At 38.4% G+C, this 14,591-nt stretch overlaps 1 protein-coding gene across 1 annotated transcript in view; it reads right to left on the bottom strand.

Annotated features, from left to right (window-relative positions):
• Window positions 1-14,591, bottom strand: part of ABCA4 (ATP binding cassette subfamily A member 4) — a 60,059-nt gene that overhangs the window by 20,259 nt on the left and 25,209 nt on the right. The window contains exons 14-23 of the mRNA XM_058808008.1: window positions 13,496-13,718; window positions 11,552-11,773; window positions 10,010-10,214; window positions 7,497-7,595; window positions 6,318-6,542; window positions 3,790-3,967; window positions 2,354-2,485; window positions 1,612-1,751; window positions 543-680; window positions 98-285 (exon numbers count right to left, since the gene is read on the bottom strand). Coding sequence (XP_058663991.1) covers window positions 98-285; window positions 543-680; window positions 1,612-1,751; window positions 2,354-2,485; window positions 3,790-3,967; window positions 6,318-6,542; window positions 7,497-7,595; window positions 10,010-10,214; window positions 11,552-11,773; window positions 13,496-13,718 — 1,750 coding nt within the window. The remainder of the gene's footprint in view (window positions 1-97; window positions 286-542; window positions 681-1,611; window positions 1,752-2,353; window positions 2,486-3,789; window positions 3,968-6,317; window positions 6,543-7,496; window positions 7,596-10,009; window positions 10,215-11,551; window positions 11,774-13,495; window positions 13,719-14,591) is intronic.

The following is a 14,591-nucleotide window of genomic DNA, read 5'->3' as shown; positions in this document are numbered from 1 at the left end:
CCAACCCAAACCATGGGTGTCAAGAGGCACTTAAGTGCTTTTTACCTTGGTGCAGTGCAAGTGTTACTCAGATTAAGCATACTACACTCATACTTACTGTAGCCCTTCCCATTTTTGTGGTTCTCATTTTGCGAACAAGGGTGAGATAAAAGCCAGAGCCAAAAGAGTTCTTTAGGAATACAGGAGAGCCTGAGCAGAAGAGTTTCCCTTGGGATATGATGGCTACTCTGTCTCCAAGGATGTCTGCCTCATCCATATGATGGGTTGACAGGATAATAGTTCTGCCTAGAAGGAACAAGGAGGAATATTCAAGGCGTGAACTCTCTCTGGAACTCAAAACTGTGTTTAGCTTTTTGGCAATTATTTCTCTGCACCAAGGTCAGTCCCATGTTTGCTACAACCATTCTGTTCAAAGAATCTTGTTTGCTTGCATTCATATCCCACTACTCATGACAGTTTACACAGGAGGCACATACTGCATTTATGACAAGTTTAAAAAATCCCACCAAAAAAATCAAACAGTTTCTACTCCAAAATCTTACCTGGGCGATATTTCAGCAGAAGATCCCAGATAGATCGCCTGGAATATGGATCAACACCAGAAGTGGGCTCATCCAAGACTACCACTTTTGCTTCACCCACAAAAGCAATGGCAACAGACAATTTCCTTTGCATTCCACCTACCAGAGGACAAACACAGCCAGGAGTATAATATAAGTTCTATAGGTCATAGGGATGTAATTAAAATTGCTTTTTGGTGTGCAGACAAACTGCTACAAATAAAATTAAACCCATCCTAAGACACGTTTCCGCAAAGATAAATTAATAGTAATTTTTCTTCTGAAATGCAAACCAGGTTATTTATACATATATAAATAATACATATTTTCCATCTACACATCGCATTTTCTGCTTCTTGCCAGAAACAAAAGCAGGAAGATATGAGGTTTTCATGTTCTTTCATGAAACTAACCATCTTTTTTTTTTTAGAGTTGCAATCAGGACAAAGTAGTATAACAACAGATGGCTGTTTGTTCAAATCAGCCTTTGAATCTGAAAGTGAGAGTTATTCAAATACACTATGTGCATTTGTACCTTCAGAATGGAAGAAACTACTCCTACCAAATAATACAGTACTATGGAGCACAGATCCATACAGTGGGGCAGAATGACAGTATAGTATTTCATTTGCCTTGAAATAATAGGTTTTATTTTGTTTTGCTTGTTATATTAATCAATTTTTATACATATATTTATATTATTTTAAAACTAATAGCTTCAAGTATATTTGAATTTGTTGTATATTTATTAGACATAGAAGCCTTAGGGCCAGGTTGTGACAGCTTTACTATTTGTACAGACCAATGTAATTCTCCCAGTCCACATTGATATGTCAGAATATGGCCTCAAATATGTAACTTGATCAATAATTGCCAAAAGGCCAGGATGGGGCTACAACAACCTAGTCTAGCAGAAGGTGTTCCTGGCCATGAGAAGGGGTTTGAACTAGATAATCTTTAACATCCCTTCCAACCCAAACCATTCCATGATTTTATGAGAGACAAAGAAAAGGCAGCAGGACTAAACATCTTAGAAAATTCTTGTGGGCACCTGACAAATTCTGAGCTTCTTCATTTCTTTTATGGGTGAGGCCCATGTCTTCCAGCATGGTTTCTAGTTCTTGCTCAGCTTCTTCCCTGGATCTTCCTTTCAGTTGAGAATAAAACAAGATGTGCTCTGCTACAGTAAGGCTGTGACAGCAGACAAAAAGGCAGGAAGGCGCGTTAAATGAATAAACTGTTTTTATTCACGAGCAGCAATACATTCAAGCTTTATCTTGCTAAAGGAAGAGAGGTTGCATTACCCTAAAAGATCTTCTTTGGGATCAACACACTTCACTTGGAGGTCATAGTCTCTTTCTTTGCCTTTTCAAAGCAGAACCTGCTACTAAAGGAACAGGTATAGCAGGTATCAAACCATCCATTTATGAGAATAAAATGTAAGAGAGTCTGTTTTGAGGTAAACACAACCTAATGGAAGTGAAGCTGGAAATCACCAGAGAAGGCAGTAAGTGATTGAATGGTAGTAAGAAATGAGCATAAAAATATCCTGCTACTGCATTGTCAATTTGGAGTTTTTTGCTTTAGTGGTCCTAAATTATAGTGCATGAGCCTCCAGGATAACTCCTGCTAGCCTACAATGCAAAAGAAAACACCAGGAGCAGCGTTATTTTCCTAAGAAACTTTGTTCCCAGTGAAATGATGCAGGAGATTTCTCCTGCTTTGGCGTTGGGGATTCTCACACATGCAGACTGGGATGCTTCTCCTTGAAGGCAGTCTGGAGTGACACTTACTGGTTGAATAGGATGTTGTGCTGAGGGCACATCCCTAATCTGTGCCGAATGGAGTCCATGTGAGTCTGGATGTCCAGGCCGCCAACCAGCACAGTTCCAGACGTGGGAGGGAAGAGGCCTGTCAGTATCGACCTGGGAAAACAAAATGAGGAAATGCCCCCTCTCCTGTCTCTCTGTGCTAGATAAGGAAGCTACATTACATGATTCCACTAGGTGGAGCATGATGACTTCTTACCATAGGCCTTGACGAAGCCACCCCAGTGGAAAGCATGTATGTAAGCACTCTTGATGTGCTACAGAGAATCTGATGGATCTGCTAATGCCATTTTTGATACAACTGTCTATATGGTTCTGGCTTCCATCAAGAAACTGTTTTAGTTCAGCATGTTATATCACCCCTAGATATAAATGGGTCTAAAATCAGTAGGCTCAGTAGGATGAAAAAAGAATAATGGTTTGAGGTCTCTGGCCATGCTGACTCATCCCGTAAATCTTTATTTTCTGTAAACTACAAGACCAAATGTTATGTTGTAAATGGGTGGCATCTCTTAATAGATTTGGGTGATTAGTGGATTTTTCAGTATGAAAAAATTTAAAGCAATAAAAAAAAATTGTTTTTATAGAATAAACCCCCCAAATTACAAAACATTTCAGCAGATTAGGATGCTTTTACTTTGGGTTGAACATATTCCTTGTGAAACAATTTAAAAAATCATGAGGCAATTTAAAGTGCCTTTGAAATAAAAGTGTTTTAATTGAAAAATCCTAAAGTATTCTGCTGTGAAAAGTCATAATGAAATACATTTAATTCTTTCAACATTTGGTTAACTTGTCACAGATTTATAAAAGGTCTTGTTCACCAATGAATCCTATCTTGCCAAATAAGGTTCTGTATAAAGAAAATTAAACATCCTTGAAGTCCAGCCTCCTGGGATGCTTGGTTTCTAGGACTAGAGGAACAATTTAATCTGGACATGGATCTTGCATGCATGTAGCCATTTTATTTAAAGAGGGCCTGTATTTTATACTTCTTTGAACACAGACCAATAGATGTGACTGACCTAGAGCCAGTCAGAGAAACCAAGAACATGTGGAATATAGCGGCATGCAAATTTTTTCTTTCAACCAGAAATCCTTCTCTTTCTTCACCTATGGTAGTTTGGCCATGGGAAATGAATTCTGGGTGAGAGAATTGCTTCCTTTCCTCTGGACTTTCACTTGTTTGTGTCATGCATGACTTCCCTCCCAGGGCTTTAACTAATCCAGAATATCTCCTTTATGCCTAGGGGCAGCATTTCCCTGTCTGGAAAAAGCCTAATGCTGTGTGTCAAGCCAGCTGCAGGGGTGGTAGAGAGACAAGGGAAGAGTGAAAAGAAAAGACTGCCCCAGCAAAAGAGCACTGCCCTAGATTGCTTCTTCTAAAAGAAGAGACTTACATGGTAGTTGTCTTTCCTGCTCCATTGTGACCAAGGAAGGCTGTGATCTGACCCTCATAAAAAGTAATATTTATCCCATCTACTGCTGGTTTGGGCCTGTTTGCAAAAATCTTCACCAGGTTCTGAATGCACACTCCTGGAATCAATCCTGCTGGCTCAGGCTCAAAGAAGGCATTTACTTGAAAGAGAATAAAAGCACCTGTTTTAATCCTAGTTCTGATGATGACAACACATCAGTAAATGCAGAAGCAATAGCACATACCCAGCATAATAACTGTGTTCCAAGGCCAGATTGTCCAAGTCACACCAGTATAAAACTACGGCTAGATTTCTAATTGCAGTGCAATTTATTTAGATTTACCCTCATATCTATGAGAGGAGAAGCAGAGCCCAGAATTGTGGTGGTCTGTGGAGAGGTAACTCATTGGGCCAGGGGAAACTGAACATGCTTTCTGTTCTCATTGTGTAGCAGGAAGATTATTGGGAATTGTTTTCTGGAAATACTTAGATAGGCAGAGAGATTACATTAAACAAGCAGCAGGTTGCTTTTCTAGCTGGGCTGAAATCTGCCATTCAAATAATCTGCCCAGCTGTGCATTCTTTGACCATGATGCTTAAAAAACCTCCCCCAAACACAAACAAAACACAACAACAAAAAAATTTGCCTTTAATCCTGGTAGGTGAAATCTACCCCATTGCTGAGAACAGGTCAGAATTTAGATAGTACCTAACATGAGCACTACATGAGATAGCTTTCTCTCAGGATTAAAAATGCGTTATTGCAAATAGCATCATCAAGACATTTTATTGCATCAGCTTCTAGACAAAACAAACTTCCTTTGAAGTAAATTAAGCCCTTGGGTAATGTGAATTATGGGAGTTGAGAAATTGAAACTAAAGACCCTGTCCACTTTTGTTTACACAGAATGCTTTAGGCTTTGTAGAAGGCTTATTTTGCAATTGCAGTTTACTTAAATTGTTCAGTACCCAGCAGGCCTGTGTGGAAAGCAGCCAATGTCAGCTGGGCAAAACCAACCCCACATCTATCAGCAGCTTGTGTGACTGTCATTATTGTCACCAGCAGGACTCAGGAAAAAGTCCCAAATTTGTTGTACATGAGAGAACAGCTGTAATTATCAATATAGAATGGGTAGCACTATTTTAGATAAAATTATTTTTATGAGTTACTTTTCTTTTGACTTGTGAAAAGAATCTAGGTTTCCATTTACCTTGCTGGGACAAATACAAACATCTCTGTATTCACAAAAGTTCACATGGAGTCTGGCTAGATAGTTACCCATATACTGGCAATTGAGGCACCTTCCTTGGTTTTATATGTGTCATAATCTTGTCTTCAAAACTCACTGGCAAGTTATGAGGCAACTTCTCTAATGATCTCCCCCAGTATCTGCTTTGCATCACCTGAAGGACACTGGTGGAAGATTGAGCTCCCTTTTTTTGTGATTCATATTTCTCTATTTTGATCCTACATCCTCATTGTCATTGTACTAGGTGTGCTCTTGGCTTCTCCTCATGCCTCCCAGTTCCTGGGTGGCTGAAAGGGAAGACAGATTTGGTTTTTTTTGTGCAGTGACAGGCAGAAAGCCCTTCCTTTGTGGCTGTGGAGCAGCTGGAACCTGGGAACTAAGAAGTAAAGCACCAAAAAGATAAGGCAGTACTAGGAGAAGATTGGCTGAAATAACCTTTAACCTCAGCCTGTCCTTTTCCTTTGAAGTCCTGTCCTGTTTCCATTCACCCGGAATGCATGTTTTCAGTGCCTACGTGAGGAGCTCTGATGACCCCACTTTTATCTCTTGCTTTTCAAGAGAGTCAGAAAGGGCTCAGAGCTGTCTGTAGCAGTTACTTGTGCTACAGAATCCACATGCATTCCTCTGAGCATCTCATACAGAAAACTCCTCTGGCTCACCACAAAAGAAGACATTGGGGCTTGACAACAAGACAGGCCATTCAGGAATTCTTAGGTGATGGCTAATGTCAGCATCAGAAAAGGCTGCAGACAGACACACAGAGCACTTCAGATAAATCCCTTTGAAACCAGCCTTTTCCTACTGATGTAAAATGCACTAAAGATAGGCAAAAAAAAAAAAAAAAAAAAGAGGGGAGGGACTAAGAGGGAAGAACATTCCCCTCAGCGTATTTTTATTGAAATCATGGCTCTGTTTAATTTTAAAGAGTCAATGTATGTGGCTCTGAGGCTTCCCTCAGCAAGAAAACTAACTTGCCAAAGAAACATCCTGCATTTGTGTGATAAAAAAAAAAGTTAAGGAACTTCTCTGGAAGCCAGCTGTCTTAAGTGCAATGGCTAAAATATTCTAAGGGATGATGAATGTAGAGGAATAAATAAGAGTCAATGTCTCTCTCATGCTTAGCTCTGGCAGTTATATGCAATCACCTACTGGGTCCCTACTAGCTCTTGTAGCTTGGCTCCAATCACTGCTATGTCTAGTTTGGTATGAAGCACAATGAGTATAGTATCTCAGAATACTCAGGTTGCTCTCTCTCCTTACTATTAATTTCATCTTTGTCCTGGACATCTGTCTTAGGCTTCCCCTGCTCGCCGGGTTCTTTTTCTCGTTTGTGTTTACATTGTTTGTTTTTACCATCCTTCTTCCCCTGGCCGTCGCTCTTTTCTTCTGTTTTTTCAGGTTCTTCAGATTTATTTGAGTTGTTTTCATTTTTTTCCCTTTCCATGGTCTTCTGATCCACACAACCTTCTGACTCTGGACTTTTTTCTATATAAACCAAAAGTAATCAAGATTTAATTAACAAAAATTTAATATCCCTAGAGGTATTTTGAGGAAAAAGAAATAGCCCTAAGCCTTGAGCTTTTCAAGGGCTTTGTAGAAGAGAGGATCACATAACAATCAGCACAATCAGGCTACTTGAGATAATAATAGAATAATTTAGATCAGAAATGACTTCCAAAGACTTCCTGTTCAATCCTCAAAAAAATATGGCCAATTCAGATCATGGCAACTATCTCCAAAGATAGAGATTTCACAACCTTTCTGAACAATCTGTTGTAGTGCTCTAGCTACCTTCATGGTAATGACTTTTTTTCTTATATTGAATCTGAGTTCCTGTTTTCCAGTTTATATCCATTGCCTCTCATCCTTCCACTAGACACATCTGACAAGTCTAGCTCTTTTGAGCTTTCTCTCTTCAGGCTGAGCAGACACAGCTCTCTCAGCATCTTGTACGTGACATGCTCCAGCTCCTAATCAACTTGCTGGCTCTTTACTGAGCTTATTCACATTGGTAAAAGGGTGGCATAGATTATGATCTTGCTTAGAAACAGAAAGTAAACAGACTTAAACGAGTGTCAAACTATGTAGAAAAGAGTCAGGTTTAGAAAAGTAGGGAACCTCAGTGTAAGATTAACATTTCATGGATATTGTGCTGAGCAGTAAGAACTCCTTGAATGTCTCAAAAGGTGTTGGTTACAGAGTGAGGATTTGATGCTGCTTGTTAAGCCAGGCCTTAAATGCTCTCAGATGGAACAGTGACTCACCTCTAATGACTCTAATGATAGCACACCACTCCAAGTTCAAAAGCACTTGCCAAGACTCCCAGTGTATGGCAGTCTCTCACCTTTGCAGCAGGCCAGATAATGGAAATATTATGCAGTCACCTTTAAGCAGATCAGTGAAGTTATTTCTAAAAAACAAAGTTTTAAAAGAACTCACCATCAGCAGTTGCTGTTTTCTCAGCTTCTGGGCTTTTGGAGCCAAGCCAATAGGATTCCAGCAGAGGGAAATACCAAGGCTGTGGTAGCCCATAGTCCCCTAAAATAAAAATAAGTAGGTAAAGTGCACTTCATAACCCCATTCTGCAGTAGGCAGAAATTCATCTAAGCAAAGTCTAATTATAAACACTTGCAGTCCTAGTGTTGCATATCAGAAGGTCAAACCATGTACCAAGTAGTTGATAGAACAGATTTTGTTAACAGGTTTTTTTTTTCTTTTGGACAGCAGTAAAATATTCCGAAAATGTGACTTGCCTTACCTTGTCTTAAGTAGAAAGTAGTTTAATTGCAGAATAAAGCTATGCCCTGAATCCTTACCAACCAGGCAGCAACTCACTGCTTAAGGTGGGATCCTAGCCTCACTCAGGGACTTTCTTTTAATGCCCATTTAACACTTGAGGCTTGTTATGACTGAAAAGCTTTTTAAATTTACACTTATTACCTGGGGCTGAATTTACAACTGGTAATGAAAGAAGACACTCTGACTGTTATTTCAGCACACAGACTTTCAGGAAAAGTGACAGCAGTGTAATCCTCTTCTTAAACAAACATGGGCTTTTTTAGTTATAGGTTAATTCAGTTTGGTTAAGAGACAGCACAGTAACATTACCAGTTCTTGGCAGGTCAGACCAGACTTACTGGAAGTCAACACTGCTTTCCTGGACCATATTGATTTATAGAATGCAGAAATTTGAGCTTCTATGTTTAAAACTGGCATCTTTGTAACTCAAGATGTTATTGGCCTTGTGTTACTTATTCAAAACAGGCATGGGGATCTGTGATGCTCATAAAAAGATGGTCAGTTTTATTAATTGAAAACCACAGCTTATGAAAGTGCCTACTTACTTCTGAATTAAAAACTACCTGTGTTTCAGCCAACCACTTGTACTCCTATTCATGCACAGAAATGCTCTGTCTGCATTCACAAACAGTTTGCCTTCCTATGGACTGGATTATTCCCCTCTGAAACTGGTGGCCAAAAAAAACCAGTTTCTCATTCAGGATGATTGCAAACCCAAGTGAAATTTGTTATGGAGCAGAATGCTTGAATAGCCAAAGGGCCATTGTGCCAATGGGTGGCTGGTTTCTGAGCAGATGTGAGCAGGACAAGAACCAGAGGGTTCAAGGAATTATCCAGGGAATTCCTGTACTAACCTCAAGTAGTACAGCATTGATTTGGCAGGGCTGCATATGTGTGACAGAGAAATGCTAAGAGAAATTCTACAGAAAGAGAGTAGCAGAAAGACAAGACAGAGAAAATATTGGGAGCAAGTGAAGCTACTAACTAGAAGCCTAAAAGATGCTTCTTTTGTGTAAAGTGCTGACAGAAAAAAATTTGATTTTTGTTTATGAATGAAGAAATTTTTATTGTTTAGTTCCTGCTGAGTTCATGCAAATAGTCAATTGTCCACTCTTTTTTAAACAAAGAGTTACAGAAAAGGGAAAAAGAAAAGGGAAAAAGAAAAAGGGAAAAAGAAAAAGGGAAAAAGAAAAAGGGAAAAAGAAAAAGGGAAAAAGAAAAAGAAAAAGAAAAAGAAAAAGAAAAAGAAAAAGAAAAAGAAAAAGAAAAAGAAAAAGAAAAAGAAAAAGAAAAAGAAAAAGAAAAAGAAAAAGAAAAAGAAAAAGAAAAAGAAAAAGAAAAAGAAAAAGAAAAAGAAAAACAAAAAGAAAAAGAAAAAAGCCATCTGCCAAGAACACCTTCTGGAACTGCAGTTCACATGCAGCAGTAACAAACTGATGAAAAGAAAGCTCACTTGCTTGTACAGCATAAGAGTTGGTAGTTATTATATTGCAACAATATTAAATATGAAGCAAGATAACCATTTAAGCTAGAAGAACAAATCTTTTTTTTCCCACAGAAGGTTCCAGAATTTTGTAATTGATAACAAAGAAAGTCCTTCTGTGACTTTGTACTAGAATCATGACTTCCATTTAGAAACAAATCCACACAGGAACTTTCACAACTGCCAATGACACAGCATGTGTCTTAGGAAACAGTACCATCCTTTAAAAAACAGTTTGCATAATGTGGCCAAAGTAGATATGTGAATTAGAAAATCTAATCTACTGTCAAATCCATATTTTTAAAAATTTAAAGAAATCTCACTAGAAATGGTTGAAACTCTTCAAAAGAAAAGTATGTACACAAATTGGATTTTAACAGATGATGTTTTTGTAGATTTATTTTCTATTTAAATTATAAAACAGGACTAGAAATCACATCCTCCTTTTTACTCTTCCTTCTTCATTCTTTTCAGGAATAAAACAGGAGAGAGAAAAAAGAAAGAAGGAAAAGTGGAAGTCCTTAATAAACCAGGAGTGCTAAACTGGATAAGATTCATAGTCTACAAGGTCAAACACCCTGTTTCTGCCACTGAAATATGCAGAGACTAATTAGACTAACACAGGTTGCAGCAACTACCACTACTCTGTATGAATAAGAAACTGGCATACCTGGAAAAACATTATCAAGATACCAAGACAGTACTCCATAAAGGAAAGCATCAAAAATCATCATGTTAATGGAAAACAGAAAACTATATTCGTCTCCTTCCAAGGGACTGGTTCTGATGTTATCCCACTGGAGGCCAAGACCTTGTTCTTCATAGCGTGACAAGTATTCTGTACCGAACCCAAAAGCTACTTGAGAAAGCAAACTCTGGAATAAAGGAAAAAAGATATTCAGCCCTGACAGGGGGACACTTTCCAAAACCAAATAAGCAAACAAAAACCCACCACAAGAAGAAAACAAAAACCCTGAAACAAAAAAAAACCCCTCTGACTTTTAGGGACTAGACTTTAAACCTTGCATAACAAATGACATGAGAAAAGTTGTTTCACTTTTATATTGGCCTGTAATGTTTAATTTTCTGCAATTCTAAGCAGTATTCAGTATAGACCGAATTTAACCTTGGCTGTACTTGCTTTAACTACTAGGAAACTCTCATAGATAATTTTTTCTTCATTAATGTCTTTTTGGAAAAATACTATAGGTGCACCTAGAAGTTTACAGGGTACGCCTTTGATTATCTAGGTGAAACAAAGTATTTCCTGAGTGTATGAGGCAGGGCCACTATGAGTAACATGACAGAAAGTACACCAGATGATCGTGATATGGAAAACTAAAACTGCTTCCCCTGTCATGTCTGCTAGCTGATTCTAACACAACAAACTAATAAACCAGTAGTTTATACTTCATTTATAACTTTATACACTTAGTTACAGCTTTGGAAGTGTTTTGTTTTCTTTTTCCTTATATTTCCCAGTGCAAGAAGAGAAGATAGTTCCTTTACCTATGCTGTTAAAATGCTTGGTAAAAATGGGGAGACTGGACTCAAAACATCTGCTCTCCTTCCTGACTCATTGGGAACAGAAAATCAATCTGAGTAATTCTATAAGATCATGGTTCCTTCTCAAACAGCAAGAAGTTTTCAGCTCCCCTGACTTGTTAAGTATCTTACCTAAAATGGAAGAGAACCAACTGCATGAAGAATGTCTACAACTCATTAGATGAAAGGTATTTCTCAGAACTTTGGCACTGGGGTTCAATTCCTAACTTTATGGTTCAGGCAAAGAAGGAATGTGAACCTGAGGTCTTCTTATGCTTAGACATAGGGTGTTAAGTAGGTTATAGCACATGAGAAAGATAACTGTTCCTATTTTGTGAATTGCCTTCATATTTATTAAACATAACAGAAGTTAGATTTGACTTACAAGGAAATATTCAAAACATTTAAAATATTTTAGCATGCTAATTTCCTGGAATTCAAAGCATAAAATAAATTTATTGGCTTTTCTAAAAGCTATGAAGATATCTCTTGAACTGGGCCTGCTAAAGGCTTCCACACCTGCAATCCTTAATTATTTAAGAGAGATTTAGGGGTCTCCCTCCCTGAGTCAAAAAAGTCAAGAGGAAGAGATGTGCAATACTTTGTGATTCACATATGGACTGTGAGAAGGGGAGCAGAGATGCCATGCAACCAGTGAAAGGCTTACTGCTAGGATCTTCAGATTAGCAGTCAGACGATCCTGCCAGACAAAGCAGACGATGTGGGGCAGGTACAAGGTGAAGTAGATGACTCCACTGCAGGCAGCTGCCAGATTTGCTTTGGAGAAGAAGGTGCTGAACAAGAAACACTGCATTATGGTGGCTGTGGTGAATGTCAGTAGGAACAGAAAGAACAGAAGTGGATTGCTATAATGTAGCACTTGTCCATGCTGCAAGCAAAAGGAAAACAGAAATATTTACAAGTATTGCTCCTTTCTGCTAGCAGGAAAGGTCAGAATTGCTATTGACATGTAACAGATAAAGAGTAATAAGCCAGTCTTTCTTACCTAATATGACTTCTAACTCTTCCAGGTATTAGTTTCAACAACTGAAGTCATTACAATAACAAATCCTTCATCTAACTTTAGCCCTGTTCTTGGATTGTGACTTCAGGTTAGTACAACAAAATGAACAAAATTCATAACTGACTGAAAACAGACATTCTGTCCCTGTCTTAACAAGTAAATGATTCCAAGCAAGATCTGCCCCCTTGGAAACTCATGCGTTTTAAATAAAACTATTTGAAATATTACAATAAATTTTCATTTATCTCTTCACACCATCCCCTTAATCCACTTGCTTGATGTACTGAAAAGACAATGTAAGGAAGTGTTACAAAGCACATCTTTAAAAAATACCACAATAAAACCACAGGCAAATTATAAAGCTTCTACACCTGGATGTTATTCAAACAGAAGCATATCACATCTGAGAAATCCAAGTGCAGTTTCTCAGAGATCCCTGTGTATTAACTAACCCACTGGGTGAACTTTTATTGACCTTTCTTCATTAGAGCTTTTGTGGCTTAAATGCTTTCTCTCTCAAGAAGAACAGGGACTGCTGCCAATTATCTATGTAATCTTTAAAACCAATGTTGAGACCTATTTATTAGGTCAATTTATATAATGCTCAAATAGGTCTTTCAGGCTATAAATAGGTCTCAGCATGGTTGCAACATCCCACTGGGCCTTAGAGACTGATTTCTTTATCAACAGGAATGCAATGTCTCATAAGAATATATTTACAAAGGTGCCTCACACTGGCATAGTGAAATATGGGAAAGAAAGTGAATTACAGGTACAAGCACATTCTTCTGTGATATTAATTACCCTCTGATTTTTAATTAAACCAGTGTAGCAAATAAAGTGAGCTTTCTCTATCCACCCAAACTGCAATGGAAACACCAGGAACTACAAAAACTCATCAGGACATGCTGGTAAGACAGAACAGCTTGAACCCTAACTATGTATTTACACCAAAACCAGCTCCCCACATCAGAAAAGATGCAAGGGCATTCTTCCTTATCAAAATGCTATACATTTATATGATAAAACATAGCAGCAAGCTCTTAATATAAAGCTTGGTTCTCAGGTAGTGGAGACAAAAGGTAGTCCCCAGACACAACATCTGAACTGTCCTGAAAAGTTACAAAAATACAGTAATTCTGAATTACTGGAGCAAAAGGTGGATTTTTTTTTTTTTTAGGTTTTCCTGAAAGTTCTGTCCTTGCAGTCTCTTTTTCCATTGAAATAGTTGCCCAGTTTCTAAGCAGAGAAGCAATGGATATTAATAATTAATGACATGTAGTGAGTTATTATTATTTATTGGGAGATCTGCATCTGCCTACAGAAAATACGATATACAGAGTAACCAGCCTGATGTATTTTTTATGATCCCACAATAAATCTTTACTAGTGCATTTATTGTTCTGTCTCTGCCAAGTGCTGATGCTGTTATGAGGTCTGCTTAGAAGAATGTGCCTGCTGCGTGCTGTGATCAGGACAGGCCTCCACCATTCACATCTCCCTGTCAATGGCTACTATTCCTTCTCAACAGCAAACTGGTATCAGGAGTGCAAACACAAGAGTGAGTCTCAGAGTAGCAATCCTTACCATAATCAGAGCTGTGAGGAGCAATGTGCTCACAGCCATCATGGAAAAGCTGTCTAGGAACCAAGTGCACCAAATCACGCCGTTGGTTATGCCCCTGTTCTTCATGGCCTCTTTCAGACGCATTTCTTTCTCCAGCACTATGCTCTTCACAGTCATGGAGACTGAATATATCCAAGCCAGCACCATGAAGATGGGGAAGGCGCGGTTTAAGGTGATCATGAAGCTACCAAAGCAAGAAGGAATAAATTAAATTTAGGTAAAACAGAGAAATATTAGATGAAAAGCAAAAAGGAAAAGGAATGGGGAAGAGTGCATTAATTAAATACAGAACTGTAAAGTCTCAGTCCAAACATCAATAGCATGTCACTAGTAAACCTCACAAGCATCCTAAGTATTAATAAGGTAATGGTTTCTGCATTCCCATGAGTCAGATGAATGTTATTTCTATTTTACAAAGAGGTTCTAAGGGTTATTGAAGGCTACAAAATATTTGGTGCTTCATGAAAATACATCTTTCTTCACAGTGAATTTCCATAATGCTTTTACTATGATCTACAAAGAATATTTTAAGACATATGTTAAGGTTAACAATATGGGAGTGTCACTGTCTTTCTGCTCCAAAGATTCACTGACAAGAGAAATAAACAAATTAGTTGCTGAAAAAAGCAAGGTTGCTGAAATTCATACAAACCATGAATCAGGGTATTGGATCTAGCTGAGATGGAGTTAATTTTCCCCATAGCAGCCCTCACAGTGCTGGGCTTTGCATGGATAGCTAGAAAGGTGTTGAGAATGCACCAGTGTTTTGCCTGCTGCTGAGCAGTGCTGGCACAGCATTTGAGCTGTCTCTCCAGCATTCCCACTTCACCACTAGGCAAGGGGGTGAGCAGAATCTTGGGACAGGACACAACCAGTACAGCTGATCCAAACTGATCAAAGGGATATTCCATATTGTGTCTGCTCAGATATAAAATCTAAGGAAAAGGAGGAGAAAGTGTGTCTGGGAGGGTATTTGATATTTACAACATATGTCTTCCAAAGCAACTGCTATGCATGCTGAGTCCCTGTTTTCCAGGAAGCAGCTGGACATTGCTGG

Source organism: Ammospiza caudacuta, chromosome 7, assembly GCF_027887145.1.
Source record: "Ammospiza caudacuta isolate bAmmCau1 chromosome 7, bAmmCau1.pri, whole genome shotgun sequence".
Taxonomy (NCBI): domain Eukaryota; kingdom Metazoa; phylum Chordata; class Aves; order Passeriformes; family Passerellidae; genus Ammospiza; species Ammospiza caudacuta.
The sequence above is the reverse complement of the archived record's forward strand: the minus strand, read 5'-3'. Positions and strand labels throughout refer to the sequence as shown.